Source organism: Loxodonta africana, chromosome 5 (assembly GCF_030014295.1).
Source record: "Loxodonta africana isolate mLoxAfr1 chromosome 5, mLoxAfr1.hap2, whole genome shotgun sequence".
NCBI classification, from domain to species: domain Eukaryota; kingdom Metazoa; phylum Chordata; class Mammalia; order Proboscidea; family Elephantidae; genus Loxodonta; species Loxodonta africana.
Genome location: NC_087346.1, coordinates 57,748,035 through 57,764,993, shown reverse-complemented (window position 1 = coordinate 57,764,993; position 16,959 = coordinate 57,748,035). Strand labels below are relative to the sequence as shown.

The 16,959-nt window shown below is 35.4% G+C and overlaps 1 protein-coding gene across 6 annotated transcripts in view; it reads left to right on the top strand.

Annotated features, from left to right (window-relative positions):
* Window positions 1-16,959, top strand: part of SMARCAD1 (SWI/SNF-related, matrix-associated actin-dependent regulator of chromatin, subfamily a, containing DEAD/H box 1) — a 91,779-nt gene that overhangs the window by 69,769 nt on the left and 5,051 nt on the right. For 5 of the 6 annotated variants that reach the window (XM_064285535.1, XM_064285534.1, XM_064285537.1 and 2 more), the window contains 11 exons: window positions 2,678-2,777; window positions 3,505-3,564; window positions 3,659-3,734; window positions 4,802-4,937; window positions 5,442-5,579; window positions 10,048-10,143; window positions 10,251-10,368; window positions 10,556-10,677; window positions 13,432-13,620; window positions 13,917-14,035; window positions 15,337-15,519. In XM_064285535.1, coding sequence (XP_064141605.1) covers window positions 2,678-2,777; window positions 3,505-3,564; window positions 3,659-3,734; window positions 4,802-4,937; window positions 5,442-5,579; window positions 10,048-10,143; window positions 10,251-10,368; window positions 10,556-10,677; window positions 13,432-13,620; window positions 13,917-14,035; window positions 15,337-15,519 — 1,337 coding nt within the window. Of the gene's footprint in view, window positions 1-2,677; window positions 2,778-3,504; window positions 3,565-3,658; window positions 3,735-4,801; window positions 4,938-5,441; window positions 5,580-10,047; window positions 10,144-10,250; window positions 10,369-10,555; window positions 10,678-13,431; window positions 13,621-13,916; window positions 14,036-15,336; window positions 15,520-16,959 lie in introns of those variants that run through there. The other variant, XM_023553239.2, reaches the window with a different exon arrangement.

The window sequence follows — 16,959 nt, the reverse complement described above, 5'->3', positions numbered from 1 at the left end:
ATAAAAATACAAAGAAAATGTCAAAATTACTCATAATCTTAGCACCGGGATTTAAGTGCTGTTTTGGTGTATATCTTTCTAGATTTTTTTCCCTCTGCATACAAAACCAGATAACCAAACCCCTTGCTGTGGAGTTGATTTCAACTCATAAGGACCTTACAGGACAGAGTAGAACTGCCCCATAGGGTTTTCAAGGAGCACCTGGTAGATTCGAACTGCCGACCTTCTAGTTAGCAGCCAGGCTTTTAAGTACTGCACCACCAGGGCTTGGCATATGAGATATATAAAATATTAAATGGGGTTTTATTATATGTGTTTCATATACCTGGCTTTTAAATTTTAATTTATGATAGATACTGGTTTTGTCAGTAAATAAATCCACACCTATCAGCATCATTTTGGCAATTTCATTAGATGCCTCTCAGTCTTCTTTCTCAGATCACATTTACCCACACTAAGCTCAGGAATCTCATTACAACCAGTAGTCCATGTGCTGTCACTTAGGAAATTGACCTTTAATCTAACTTAACCTCCCTTCCTCCAGCTATACTTTAAGAAAGTGTTCATTAAAAAGGAGTCATGTTCCATAGAGAAAACATTTATTGAACACACATGTCTTATATTGTATGTTGTATTCCCCCCACAAAAAATTAAAGATTATGATCCTTGTTCCGTAGTTAACTGATACAATCTTTGTACTGTAAGACATTTCCCACACATACATTATACTGTCATTAAGAAAAAAATGCCATTTATCTGAAAGTAAAAAATATAAAGGATTTCAAGATAGTTAGAAAAATCAGATATCAAACATTACAGTTGTGAAAAACTGGACTTGGGAATCAGTAGACCTGAGTTTTGAGTCCTGGCTTTGCCTTTCATGGATGTGTGATCGTTGCAAAATGACCTGACCTCTAAGAACCAATAATAATAAAACAGGAAATTTCTCTCATAAGTTTATATTTGGTATCAAATGAGACATGAAATTATTTTTGTAACTTGTGAATTACAGTATTTATGTTAAGTTGGTAATGTTTAGCGCCCAGTGTAGCTAAATCACCTCAAATAGCCTTTATAGCCTTAAAAAAAAAAAAAAAATTGATGCATAATTTACCCGCAGTAAAGGGCACAGCGTACAGCTCAGTGACTTTTACGCGTATAAATCCAAAACAAACAAATCCACTGCCGTCAAGTCTGTTCTGACTCATAAGTGACCCTATACGGTTTCCAAGGTTATAAATCTTTATAGGAAGCCAGACTGCCACATCTTTGTCCCATGGAGTGGCTGGTGGGTTTGAACCACCAGCTTTCTGTTGTCAGTTGGGTGGGTGCTTAACCACTGTGTCACCGGAGCTTATATGTATATAAAACCATGTCACCATCACCCAGGTCAATATATAAAACATGCCCATCATCCCAGAAAGTTTCTTTTTGCCTCTTTTCAGTCATTACAACCAGCACTATTCTGACTCCCACCACCACAATTAATTGTTTCTGTCCTTAAACTTTATAGAAACGGTACAAGTTCATTTGGTACAACACAATGTTACTGAGATTCATTTGTGTTGTTATATGTATTAATAGCTTGTTTTTTTTTGTTGCAACGTGCTGTGCCTAGTGTCCCTGAGTGGTGCAAACTTTAATGTGTTTTCTGCTAACCAAAAGGTTACAGGTCCAGAATCCACCCAGAGGCTCTTCAGAGCAAAGGTGTGGCGATCTGCTACCGAAGGGTCACAGCCTTGAAAACCCTGTGAAGCAGAGTTCCACTCTGACGCACATGGGTTGCCATGAGTTGGAATCACCTTCACGGCAATTGGTTTTTTGTTTTTGATATCCGTAGTATAAATATGTCACAATTTATCCATTTTCCTGTTGATGGACATGTGGGGTATTTCCAGGGTTTGGCTATTATACTAAAACTATTCACCTGTTAGCAAGCATCCAACTTACAACTCCTACTTACTCTATAATGTTATGTAAATTTGCTCTGCCTTTGAAACTACTGAACAACCCCTACTGCAACAAATTCTTCATCACAGTTACCTTCACTTGCTGCACATACAGTTTTTAAGTCACTGAAAAGGCTTCAGCTTTTTCTTGGACTAAGCTAAGGTTAAATAAGAACCGTATGCACCTGTGCCGACTTACCTATAAATGTTTAAAGACAGTAAGGAATGGATCTTGTTCCTATACTATGAACATTCTTACCCAAGTCTTTTTTGGTTGACATTTGCTGTCATATTTCGTGATGATATTCTTATAAGTGGAGTTGCTGGGTAAATAGGATAGGCATATGTTTAACTCCAGTGTTCATAGGAACATTTTCCTCAATCCCTCCAGTGTATATTAAATATTTACTACATATTAACAATAACTAAAATTATACCCTTTTCTATAGAGTACAAAAAGGTGTCCATATTAACATGTTTCACATATGAACTAGCAATTAAGATCTATCCTGCTCACCAAAACAAGTTGTGGCATCAATTTGGAGATTTTGATCAATTTTATCTGTAATTAAAAACTAAGAACAAAGTAGAAATTCTCTCATAGCTGAATTATGGGGAATCAAAAATGAATAAAACATAGAAATATTTCTTTTTCCTTTGCATTTTCCAGTATTTGTTTCTTGTTTATTTTTCAATATCATACATTTGTTTTAAACTTTTAATTTTAGGGCCTAGGAAAAACTATTCAAGCTATTGCATTCCTGGCATACCTCTATCAGGAGGGGAACAAAGGTCCTCATTTGATCGTTGTTCCAGCATCAACTATAGGTCTGTAATTCTGGAAAAAACATATTTGACTCGATAGTGTTTGAGATATGGGCTAGGTGTAAGAAAAACTGTGTGAGTGTGTGTGTGAGTGTGTGTAGTTTCTCAAGTATAATGGTTTGTGGAGCTGAATATTAATTTTTACGGTACCCTTACACTTTTTTTCCCTTATGTGTATGAGTACATATGTGTGTTTGATTGTATTGACAATTTTTTAAAAGAAAATAAGTCTTGATTTAGCTTTTTCTTTGTTATAGATGAAGATGCATTTGATAAGATCATTTATTTTGTTTTCATAATACGTTTAAGTGAACTATTTTAAGAGAAAGCAGGTACTCTTTTAATTTAAAATTAAACATTTATTGAGTCAGAAAGTATATAATTAATCCCTATGCAAATTGCTGTTTCATTTATTCTCAGTTGATTGAATGTGGAGGTTAGAGTAAGAATATCTATACTTGTGAATCTAACAGAAAACCATTTCTTTAAATCAGAAGTTAATAGTCATCGATAGATATAGAGGTTGGTCCTCTGCCCTTCATTTTGATGCCCCCTCAAAACCTCAAAATCATTTTATTCATCATGAGTAATAGATTGTCAACAGGGTCTCTGATAAAAATCATCCTGTTATTTTATCCTATAAGAGAATAATTTCTAAGTAGAGCTTGTTTATTTCACGACGTGCATACTTTATTTTATCGATGCAAGTAATATCTCTTTTGTTTCATAGATAACTGGTTAAGGGAAGTTAATTTATGGTGCCCAACTTTAAATGTGCTCTGTTACTATGGTAAGAATATGTCTTACTGCTTTTAACTTTGGAAATGGTAAATACAGTAAAATATGATAAATACAATCAGTATGTCTGTATTTTCAAATTCTAGGTTCTCAAGAAGAACGTAAACAAATTAGATATAACATTCATAGTGGATTTGAAGAGTATAATGTAATTGTGACCACGTAAGTACTGAAATTTTTTTTAATATGGAAAAAAAATTTTGTGCAGCCCCCAAATTTAAAAAACATATGTTTTATAATAGTAATATGTAGGAAAGCTCAGCAGAAGTAATGGAATGAATTATGTCAAGGACTCAGGCATTTTTTTAGTTTGGCGTTACACATCCTAGATAGGAGGTTTTGCTAGTGCACCAGGTCACTGACAGTGGGTATGAATAGGTTCTGTCCACTTGATTGAAAGTATAGTCTTTTATGATAAGAGACTCAGGTAAGCTTAAAGCCCACCAAAATGTGATATTGTAAATGTAAAATTATAATATTTCTGACTTATAAATAATTATTAGAAATAAATGAAATTGCATTCTCCCAAAGAAAAGTTTGTGTTAGAAAGCTGAAAAATACAACTCTGAATAAGTTAACCCTGACTATTTTGTGTAAGTATGTGGCAGAGAACTTACATAATGCTCTTACGTTATCTTTATCATACAGGTTATTTCAAGCTCCATATTGTCAGTGTTTGGTTATTATTTCACACTACTGGCTCCTTCTGTATAAGCCCACCTTTGAAAGAATTCACCAAAAATTCATTTTTTAATAAAATAGGCTCCACTTTCATATGTAGTTTTGAACTAGCTATCAACTGTTATTTCTTGGATCTCTTCTACTAGTTTGATCCAGTTGTATTATGTTCCAAACATAAACATTTCTTAGCTTCATATCCTTTTTTCCTGCTTCTTAAAATATAACAATTCAGGAAGCAAACTGTATAACAATAGCAGATTACCTATTAAGTTGTACCCCAATTGACCTCTTCCCAGGTATATAGAAGTTAAATATATTTTACCATTTAAATTTTACTTTAATTCCAAATTGCAGTTTCATTACTTGGTTACATGTACATCAGTAATTATTTGTTGCAAATATATCAGTAATTATTTGAGCACCAGCTGTGTCGGGTGCTAAGCTCTAGGTCCTGGATATTAGAAATGAGTAAACAAGTAATTTTGAAAAACCATTAAGCCTCACCAGCTTGAAAGGTATAACCTTAGATTTTTTTCTTTTGGTTATAGGTATAATTGTGCAATTAGCAGCTCTGATGACCGTAGCCTATTTCGACGCCTGAAACTTAATTATGCAATTTTTGATGAGGGCCATATGCTGAAGAATATGGGCTCCATCCGCTACCAGCACCTTATGACCATTAATGTAAGAGAGTATTTTTTGAACTTTTTCTGAATTATACAATTTAGGTTGTATAATTTAATGTATATATTATTCTGTATCAGAAATCAGCAAGCCTTTCTATAAAGACCCAAATAATAAATATTGCATGTTTTGTAGGCCATGTGGTCTTGTCACATTTTTTTTTTAACCATTTTAAAATGTAAAATCCTCTCATATCAGCCAGTTCTTATCTCATTGCCAACCCCTGTTCTATAGGATAAACTTATAAACATCAAAAATAGCTTATCATCTCTCATTACCTCCTAGAAGTGATTTGAGGATATAAATTAACTCCTTATAAAATGAAACCAGTAGCTTTACACATTCTGTCTTAAATACAGTAGATAATAGCAGATACCAGTTTTCTAAACTCTTATTAGTCTTTTATCACTGAATGGTAAGTTATTTTATTTGCACTGGGGAGGGTAGACAAGAAGGAAGTGGCTCTTAAAAAAAAACTAATCTAAATTTTACCTTCACTTATAGGCAAATAATCGTTTGCTGCTCACAGGCACACCTGTACAGAATAATCTGTTAGAACTCATGTCGCTGTTGAATTTTGTTATGCCACACATGTTTAGTAATAGCACCAGTGAAATACGAAGAATGTTTTCTTCTAAGACAGTAAGCATAAATGCATATTTTCTCAAAAATCTATTACTTTGTATTTAACCTGGGCCATTTTTGTGTTTTGTCCTTTTTTTGTTTTCACGGTATATATGTTCTATAAAGTAGGGTTTGACTAGTTGTTATTTCTATACTGGATGAGTTGAGAAGTCGACCAAAATATACTGGGGAAAAATAATTGGTAACTTCCATAATCAATGTCCAAAAACTTTTGGTTTTCAGTATCTTGATTTTTGGAACAGTGGTAATTTCAAATTGGCAAGGAGTTCAGGTATGTTTGTGGGGGAAGTTTGATTATTGTATCTTCTTTATTAAAATTAAAAAAATTTGACAGGTAAATTAGTACCTTGTTTTTTTTTTATGAACAAGCAATAGAACTGGACAAAGCTAGAATATCCAGAAAATGTGTCTTGAGAATTATGTTTTGAAATAAAAATTTGTGAATGATAAAAATAACAATTTCTGAAAACTACAGCAAAGAAATTCTATTTGGAAGAAAAAGAAAAGCTTGGTTAGAAAAAAGTACAGTAGAGTCTTCAAGAATCCCAGATTTCCCACTGCAATAATTTAGGTTCTTGACTCACCTGAATCACATACCTTTTGCAAGAATTTTCTGATATTCTTCTGCTCCAAATTAACTGCCTTTTTAACTTTCACTAATGTATTCTGTCCCAGTTGATGTGCAGTTTTTGACATGGCCTACCAAATTTTATGAACTACTTTTCTAGCTTTGTTGTTGTTAGGTGTCATCAAGTTGGTTCCAGCTCATAGCCACCCTGCGCACAACAGAATGAAGCACTGCTGGGTCCTGTGCCATCCTCGCTGTTGCTATGCTTGAGCCCATTGGTGCAGCCACTGTGTCATTCCATCTCATTGAGGGCCTCCTCTTTTTCATTGACCCTCTACTTTACCAAGCATGATGTCCTTCTCCAGGGACTTATCCCTCCTGATAACATGTCCAAAGTATGTGAAACGTAGTCTTGCCATCCTTGCTTCTAAGGATCATTCTGGTTGTACTTCTTCCAAGACAGATTTGTTCGTTCTTTTGGCAGTCCATTCTTTTGCCAATACCACAGTTCAAAGGCGTCCATTCTTCTTCCGTCTTCCTTATTCATTGTCCAGCTTTTGCTTGCGTATGGGGCGACTTGAAAACACCATGGTTGGGTCACACTCACCTTCGTCCTCAAGGTGACATCTTTGATTTTCAACACTTTAAAGAGGTCTTATGCAGCCAATTTGCCCAGTGTGGTAGGTCTTTTGATTTCTTGATTGCTGCTTCCATGGGTGTTGATTGTGGATCCAAGTAAAATTTTTGAGATCAGTGAGGAACTCAGTCTTTCCCCCATTTATCATGATATTGCTTATTGGTCTAGTGTCGAGGATGTTTGTTTTCTTTATGTTGAAGTGTAATCCATACTGAAGGCTGTGGTCTTTGACCTTCATCAATAAGTACTTCAAGTCCTCTTCACTTTCAGCAGCCAAGGGTGTGTCATCTGCATAGTGCACGTTAGTGAGCCTTTCTCCAATCCCGATGCCCTGTTCTTCTTCATACACTCCAGCTTGTCAAATTACTTGCTCAACATAACGACTGAACAGGTATGGTAAAAGGATACAACCCTGACACACACCTTTCCTGACTTTAAACTGTGCAGTATCCCCTTATTCTGTTCAAACAGCTGCCTCTTGATCCCATTCTCTGCAATGTTATCCATAATTTGTTATGATCCACGCAGTCGAATATCTTTGCATAGTCAATAAAACACAGGTAAACATCTTTCTGGTATTCTCTGCTTTCAGCCAAGATCCATCTGACATCAGTGATATCCCTGGTTCCATGTCCTGTTCTAAATTTGGCTTGAATTTCTGGCAGTTACCTGTTGATGTACTGCTGCAGCTGCTTTTGAATGATCTTCAGCAAAATTTTGCTTGCATGTGATATTGATGGTATTATTCGATAATTTGTGCATTAAGTTGGATCACCTTTCTTGGGAACAAGCATAAATATGGATCTCCTCCAGTTAGTTGGCCAGGTACTGTCTTCCAAGTTTCTTGGCATAGACAACCAAGCACTTCCAGCGCTGCATCCATTTGTTGAAACATCTCAGTTGGTATTCTGTCAGTTTCCGGAGCCTTTTTTTCTGCCAGTTCCTTCAGTGCAGCTTGGACTTCTTCCTTCAGTACCATCGGTTCCTGATCCTATGTTACCTCCTGAAATGGGTGAACGTTGACCAGTGCTTTCTGGTATAGTGACTCTTGTGTACTCCTTCCATCTACTTTTGATGCATCCTGCATCATTTAATATTTTCCCCATAGAATTGTTCGGTATTGCAACTCGAGACTTGAATTTTGTTCTTCAGTTCTTTTAGCTTGAGAAATGCTGAATGTGTCCTTTCCCTTTTGGTTTTCTATCTCCTGGTCTTTGCACGTGTCATCATAATACATTACTTGTCTTCTCGAGCCGCCCTTTGAAATCTCCTGCTCAGCTCTTTTATGTCATCATTTTTTCTTTTGCTTTAGCTAGTCCACATTCAAGATCAAGTTTCAGAGTCTCTCCTGACATCCATTTAGGTCTTTTCTTTCTCTCCTGTCTTTCTAGCTTTAGTTTGTAGTATATGGAGGGCTCCTTCACATCTTAGAATAAAATTCCACTTTCAAATTTTCCAAAACTACCGGTTTGTGACTAGGAACTGTCCTCCTTTTTTAGACCACATTATTTGCATCAACAGCATTAGCTTTCTTTGGGGGCCATGTTTCCACACAGAAGTCAAGATTTCTTTAAAACACACACACACACACACACACACACACACACACACAGGCTTTTATTTATCTGGGTAATCAATCAATGACTCATCAGTGACTTTTTTTTTTTTTTTTAAATAATTTTTGTGCTTTAAGTGCAAGTTTACAAATCAAGTCAGTCTCTCACACAAAAACCCATATACACCTTGCTACACACTCCAGTGGGTGGGTACACACTCCCAATTACTCTCCCCCTAATGAGACAGCCCGCTCTCTCCCTCCACACTCTCTTTTTGTGTCCATTTCGCCAGCATCTGACCCCCCTCTACCCTCTCATCTGCCCTCCAGGCAGGAGATGCCAACATAGTCTCAAGTGTCCACCTGATCGAAGAAGCTCATTCCTCACCAGCACCCTCTCCAACCCATTGTCCAGTCCAATCCATGTCATCAGTGATTCTTCAGCATCAACCTAGTACAGTTCAAATCTGTTAGTTCAGCAGATTACACAGTTACATGTCATGAAACTTCAAAATACATATGGTGCTTTAAGAAACATTATGACAACAAAGGCATAAGCAGCAAAAGAAAAATCGATACATGAGACCTCATAAAAATTAAGTAACTTTTATTATTCAAAGGACTTTATCAGCGAAGTGAAGAGACAGCCTTCAGATTGAGGGAAAATATTTGGGAACCATGCATCTGATGAGAGTCATATATATATATATATATATATATATATATATATATATAAAGACTTCTGTAATTTAACAACCAAAAGATAAGTAACCCAATCAAAAAATAGACAATGGACTTGAACAGGCATTTCCCCCAAAGAATATATCAAATGGCCAACAATCACCTGCACAGCTGCTCATTGTCATTAGCCACTAGGGCAATGCAAATCAAAATGACAGTGACATACCACCTCACCCCATTAAAATGCAGTGATCAAGAAAATGTAAAACCACAGGCGTTGGTCAGGCTGTGGAGAAATTGGAACCCTCACCCATTGCTGCTGAAAACAGTTTGGTGGTTTCTCAAAAAGTTGAACATGAAACTACTATATGACCCAGCAATCCCAATCCTAGGTGTATACTGAAGAAAATTGAAAGCAGGAGCGCAAACAGAAACCTGTACACCAGTCTTCATTGCAGCACTTTTCATAATAGCCAAAAGGTGGAAATAACCAAAATGTCCATTAGTAGATGAATGGATAAACAAAATGTGGTAGATACATAAAAAGGAATATTACTCAGCCATAAAGTGAAATGAAGTGCACATACGTGTCACATATGGATGAACTTTGAAAATGTTATGTTGAATGAGATGAGGCAGTTACAAAAGGAAAAATACTACAGGATCTCACTCATGAGATAAGCAAATATATAGAAAACAAAGATTATTAGTGGTTAAATGGTGGTGGAATACCTCAGAAAAGAATAGTGATAATGGTTGCAGAAGATGAAGAATGTAACCATTGTCACTGAATTTCATGTGTAGAAATTGTTCAATTGGCAGATGTTTTGGCATGTGTATTTTCACCAAAATAAAAAGAGAAGAAACAGATTACAGACTAGGATTCAAATGTGAAATTCTACCTAGAATGAATTGTGTTTCTGTGGAAAATAACTCGATTCTAGTGAGGGATATTTACATGTTATATAATACTGTTGTTATAATAGCTTAAATGAGTGATTTGTAAAAATGTTATTTTTCATAGAAATCAGCAGATGAGCAAAGTATTTATGAAAAGGAGAGAATAGCACATGCGAAACAAATTATAAAGCCGTTTATTCTCAGAAGAGTAAAAGAAGAGGTAACTCTTAACTACCTGTGTTTAATTATATATATATATATATGTATTTTTTTTTTTTTTTCTGTTTTCCTCTTTTTAGAATGATTAAAACAGTTTTCCTTTCTCAGGTTCTCAAGCAGCTACCTCCCAAGAAAGACCAGATTGAATTGTGTGCAATGTCAGAGAAGCAGGAACAACTCTACCTGGGTCTTTTTAACAGATTGAAAAAATCTATCAATAACCTGGGTATAATGTGGTTTTTATGGTTTTGTTTGAAAAATAATCCTGTACGGCATTTGTTTAACTATGAGAGTGAGATTTGCTCATTTCTAAAAACTAGTTGGAATCTGATAAATAATTTTAAAACTTTTTGTTTAAGTTTAGAAAACAATTATCGGTTTGATTTTTTTAATATCTGCTCTTTGGGTCACAGAAAAAAATACAGAAATGTGCAATGTCATGATGCAGTTGAGAAAAATGGCCAGTCATCCTTTATTACATCGCCAGTACTACACAACTGAAAAACTCAAGGAGATGTCTCAGCTTATGCTGAAGGTAAGAATTTCCTGTTATGTTAATGTTGAACTGTATTAACAGTATTAAATAGTTACAAAGTAAAATTTTTAGGCTAAAAGTAGGACTGCCGAACCTAATGGACTTATTAATCCTTTAACCACATATTTAAGAAAAAACATTTTAAAATCTTAAGTTTAAGACAATTTGGGAAAATGTAAGAGCCAAGCAAGAACTAATAGTCAGCAAATAATGGCCTCAGAGGCAGATCCAACCTTGTTTTTATAAATTTAAGTTGCCAATGAGTTGATTCCAACTCCTAGTGACCCTATAGGATAGAGTAGAACTACTCCATAGCATTTCGAGGAGCTGCTGGTGGATTTGAACTGCCAATCTTTTGATTAGCAGCTGTAGTGCTTAACTGTTGCACCACCACGGCTCCAATACAGCCATACCTACTCCTTATATGTTATCTGTAACTGCTTTTTCCTACAATGGCAGACTTGAATACCTTCAACATGATCATCTTGCCAACAAAGCCTAAAATGTTTACTCTCTGGCCGTTCACAGAAGAAGTTTGCCAACACCTGATCTTGACTTCTGTAATGCACTTCATTTATATTCAGGTTCTAAGGCGTAAAAGTGTATTATGCAAGTCTAAATATATATGTATCTCCTTCATCCTTCCTCACACTTCACCTTGTCAAATACTTGTTAAATTTTCTCCTGATTTTCCAGTCCAGTTAAATTCTTCCCTTTTATCTATGCCTCTGATTCTCAGTATATAACGTTTCGTATATGAGTTCCCCCACTTCCAGAAAATGCAAACATTGTCATCCTCACAGTGGTTTGCTCGGAATGGTGACTCCTTTTTTTTTTTTATTGTAGTTAGTTGAAGGTTTACAGAGCAAACTAGTTTCTCATTAAACAGTTAATACACATACTGTTTTGTGACATTGGTTGCCAACCCCACAACATGTCAACACTCCCCTTCTTTACCTTGGGTTCTCCATTACCAGCTTTCCTGTCCCCTCCTACCTTCTGATCCTTGCCCCTGGACTGTTGTGCCTATTAAGTTTCCTGGGTGAACCTCAGTAGTGACTTCAGTACTGAGCTATAAGGGTGTTTGGGGGCCATGTTCTTGGGGGATCTTCAGTCTGTCAGATCAGTAAGTCTGGCCTTTTTTTTCTTTTGGGGAGGGTAGTTAGAATTTTGTTCTTCATTTATCTGCAGCTCTGTCCAGGATACTGTATTGTGATCCCTGTCAGAGCAGTCGGTGGTGGTAACCAGGCGCCATCTTATTGTGTTGGTCTCAGTCTGGTGAACCTTGTGGTAGTTGTGGTCCATTAGTCCTTTGGACTAATCTTTTCCATGTGTCTTTGGTTTTCTTTATTCTCCCTTGCTCCAGATGGGGTGACACCAGCGGAGTATCTTAGATGATTGTTCACAAGCTTTTAAGACCCCAGACACTACTCACCAAAGTAGAATGTAGAACATTTTCTTTATAAACTGTATTAAGCCAGTTGAGCCAGATGTTCCCTGAGGCCACAGTCCCCACAGTCCTCACCCCAGTAATTTGGTCCCTCAGGGAGTTTGGATGTGTTGGAAACCCTGGTGGTGTAGTGGTTAAGTGCTATGGGTGCTAATCAAAAGGTCAGCAGTTTGAATCCACCAGGCACTCCTTGGAAGCTCAATGGGGCAGTTCTACTCTGTCCTATAGGGTCACTATGAGTCGGAATTGACTCAATGGCAGCGGGTTTAGTTTTTTTTAGTATGGCGCTTCCATGACCTTACCCTTGGACGGGTTGTGCTGGCTTCCCCAGTATTGTGTACTCTTTTACCCTTCACCAAAGTTACCACTAATCTTATCTCTGTAGTGTTTTTCCCTCCCACCCCTCCCTCATAACCATCAAAGGTTGTTTCTTTTTGTGTGTAAACTTTTTCATGAGTTTTTATAGTAGTGGTCTTACACAGTTTTTGTCCTTTTGTGATTGACTTATTTCTCTCAGCATAATTCCCCCAGAATCATGACTTTGTCTCTCAAGTAACTCGCCAGATGGATTGTCTTTATGACTCCATCCCTTTTGTATTTTTTTTTTAAACAAAAGATCTTTCAAATTTTATGTCCTGGGTAGCAAGTGAGTCATTTTCCCCCATTTATTTTTTCATTTTATATCTTCTAATGTATGTTCTTTGGGTCACAGAAAAAAAAAAAACACAAAAATATGCAATGACATGATGCAGTTGAGAAAAGTGGCCAATCATCCTTTATTACATAGCCAGTATTCTTTATTTTGTTTTTAGAGTTATAGACATTACTTTTCCCTCAGTCTCCTATAGCACCTTACTGTTATTTCTCCTTACAGATCCTCACAGATCTTTGTGTTCAGATTAACCATTTCTTTCAAAAATTTTTTATGTATTTCAAACTTACTATGGAAATTTTCAAACAAGTAAAAGTAGGAAGAATTGTATAATGAATCCCTCTGCCCATATATACTCTTCACCTACCTTATCGACTTATCTGATATGACCCTATTCTTGTTTAATCCATACCCCCAATCTCCTCCCCAGGATTATTTTAACTACTTTTAGACATAGTAGTATTTAATCTATAAGTATTTCAGTATATTATCTCTCAAAAGATAGGGCCTTTTTTTTTTTCATTATTATAACTCAAATTAATACTGATTTTCTTGCCTGAATCTTTTACACTGAAATGTCCTGTGATTTAAGTATTTTGTATTAAATTGTTCTCATCGTAGTATAAATTTTCATTATTTTTTTTTTTTTGAGGAACCTACACATTGTGAGGCTAACCCTGACCTGATCTTTGAAGATATGGAAGTTATGACAGACTTTGAACTACATGTACTTTGTAAACAGTATCGACACATTAATAACTTCCAGTTAGACATGGATTTGATTTTAGATTCGGGAAAATTCCGAGCTTTAGGATGCATCTTGTCTGAATTGAAACAGAAGGTATTAAAGCAGAATGGCACTCTTTTTGTTTTTTCCCAATTAGTTAAATTTCTTAATGAATTTAGTTTAGAAGTAAAAGTAATTTATTCATACATAAGCTGAAATGAGCAATTTTTCTTAGATATCATTACTTGATTTTTATTAAAGAAGCAATTGATCATTACATAGTTGTGTAGTAATTTGCTGCCAAGTTGTCGACATGAGTACAAATTCTAATTGTTTAGACCTATTAGAGCTTTGAGTAGTAGAATAATTTTATTTTTCTATGTTTCTAATTCATGTATATATTTTTACAGGGTAATAGAGTTGTATTATTTAGCCAATTTACCATGATGCTGGATATTTTAGAGGTTCTCTTAAAACATCATCAGCATAGGTATCTCAGATTAGATGGAAAGACTCAGATTTCTGAAAGGTTGGTATTCACTTTAGTTTCAGAAAATCTCTTCCTACCTTACCCCCAAGTGATAATGTTAGCATTTTAAATGTATAGATAGGTCATTGTTATAATTTTATTGCTTTCAGTCCTACGTTTGGCTACTAATTCAAATCATTACTTTAAAATGAGGGAAATTTTCTTGTCTGAATTGCAAACATATTTTGATATAGCTGTTAGAATTATGGAAACCCTGGTGGCGTAGTGGTTACGTGCTACAGCTGCCAACCAAAGGGTTGGCAGTTTGAATCCGCCAGGCGCTGCTTGGAAACTCTTTGGGGCAGTTCTACTCTGTCCTATAGGGGTCGCTATGAGTCGGAATCGACTCGACGGCACTGGGTTTGGTTTTGGTTAGAATTATATACTTTTTAGCGTTTTCCCCTTTATAAACTATTCACAGTCTAAAAGCATCTTATCTTTAAACCAAGATTGTGTTAAAATCCTGGACTTTTCATATTTTAAGGGTCATTAAGTTTTTAAAAAGCACCCAAAGATTGTGTCTTAAAAAACAAGGAGTGCTTTCTCTGGTGTGGTTAAAAATATAATTGCATTGTATTTTTGGTTTATTTTTTATCATTTAGTGTTTTGTTTTTTGTTTTTTGCATTAGAGTGATGCTAAAAGAATACAATGATATAGTTCGATCTTGAGATTCTTGATTCACCGAGCATATTGTCTACCAGTAGTTGAAAAACCTGTGAGAAGGTTAAAGATTGAAAAGCCATATGTGGGATTTAGATAAGCCAGAAGTCATTAAATGACAGTCCTTTAGGAATCAATCAAATCTGAATAGTTGAACTAACTAAAACAGGAGTAGTAGAGAAAGGAAATTGGTGTATAGCTGCAGGAATGTATTTACATCTTCAAGTTTCTTTTCTATGTAATGTGATTGTTTACAGTTTTAATTATGTTTCACAACTCCACATTGAAAGTATATTAAAATCTTAACACTTGTGTTCTGTACTTCACATAGTTGTTATACTCTGAAAACCGTGTTATGAGACAGATGCTTGCAACAGCAGAAGTAGTTTTGTTCTGATCCATCCACACTGATTTATCGATGTAGTGACCAAAGCTTAGAACTATCATCTTTGTTACTCCAACAATGTAAATTCTACATCAATCAGAATTTAAGTTTTCAGATTAATTATGTTAATTTAATACTTTAACCAGCAAAAAAGATTTCAGTTGTTGGTGTTGTTTTAAATTTCAGAAAAATAAGTTTTGATGTGTTTTTGATACATACAAGTGAGATTTAACATATAATGTATTAATCATACAGGATTCATCTAATTGATGAGTTTAATACCGATATGGATATCTTTGTGTTTCTGCTGTCAACAAAAGCTGGTGGACTAGGGATAAATCTGACCTCAGCAAACGTTGTTATACTTCACGATATTGATTGTAATCCTTACAATGACAAACAAGCAGAAGATAGATGCCATAGAGTAGGCCAGACTAAGTAAGTATTTTATGTTGAAATTTCTTTTTAATCAGAATTAGTTATTTTGTATAGAATGTAGTCTGCTGATAACCTGCCTTTGATTTTATTTTTTCAACAAAGCATGGCTGCTGATGTATTATACACCAGCAATGTTGAATGTGAACTCCACTCTGTAACCTGTTCATTTTCTAGTAATTAAATTTAACTTCCCATTCCTTCCCCCAAATAGTTCTAAAGCATACTCCAAATAGTTGAAGTATTATCAATGGCCCAGCCCCTTTGGAAAAGATTAGTAATTGAAAAGACTTGCTTATTAGAGCTTTCAAGGACCAGAGACAGACTTGGTAATACACATACTATTTCTACTCTGTGTCCCCTTAGGAAATAGGTGATTTCAGTTGTAAATATTTCAGGTAAAAGTAAATTTTGACATTGTTGGCAGGACAATAAAGAGGTAAAAATAACTACAATTCAACTCTTCTTTCATATGTAAGCAGACAATTAACTTTTTTTTTTTTAATGGAGTATTTTAGTATATTTTCAAAAGAACATTAATATATTCATTTATGAAACAAATACCTACTTATTGTGGAACTGAAACCTCTCATGTAATACTTGTGTTTTACTATACTCCCTTTTTATACAGAATTATTTCTTTGGACCTGACAAGCAAAGCATATTAAAAAAAAAAAACGGAATTTCTATGTGGACTCAGAGCTCTGTATTAATATAGTTTTACTAGTAACTTTTTTATGTACCTTTTTTAAATTTATTTTTTGTTGAGAATATACGCACAGCAGAGCATTCGCCCAATCTGTAATGTCTGTGTGTACAATTTAGTGACATTGATGACATTTTTCAAGTTGTGCAACCATTCTCACTCTTCTTTTCCAAATTTTTCCTCCTGCATTAGCATAAACTCACTGCCCCATAAGTTCCTATCTGATCTTTTAAATTGCTGTTGTCAATTTGATCCCATATAAGTAGGTCTTAAAAGAGCACATTGCTCAAGGTATACATTCTTTACTAGTTAAGCTAAACTTGTTTGGTTTAAAGAAGACTTCCAGGGATGTTTCTGGTTAAAGATTTTCTCAGGGCATAATTTCAGGGGTTCATCCAGCCTCCGTGCCTCTAGAGATGCACGATTCCGTCAGATTTTGAAATTTTGTTCTACATTTTCTTCCTTTTGATCAGAATTCTTCTGTAGAATCTCCTATCAAAACGCTTGGTAAGGGTAGTCTTGCACCACCTGGTTCTTCTGGTCTCATGGCAGAGGAGGCAGCTGTTCATGGAGGCAATTAGCCACACATTCCATTTCCTTCTCATACGCCTGACTCTCCTTTTTCCTCTGTTGCTCCAGGCAAAAAGTTTTACTAGTGATTTTTAAAATACAGATAGCTTTCTCTTCTCTTGGATCCATAGGAAAGGATACTCAGAAGTTGTATGCTTAGGAAATGT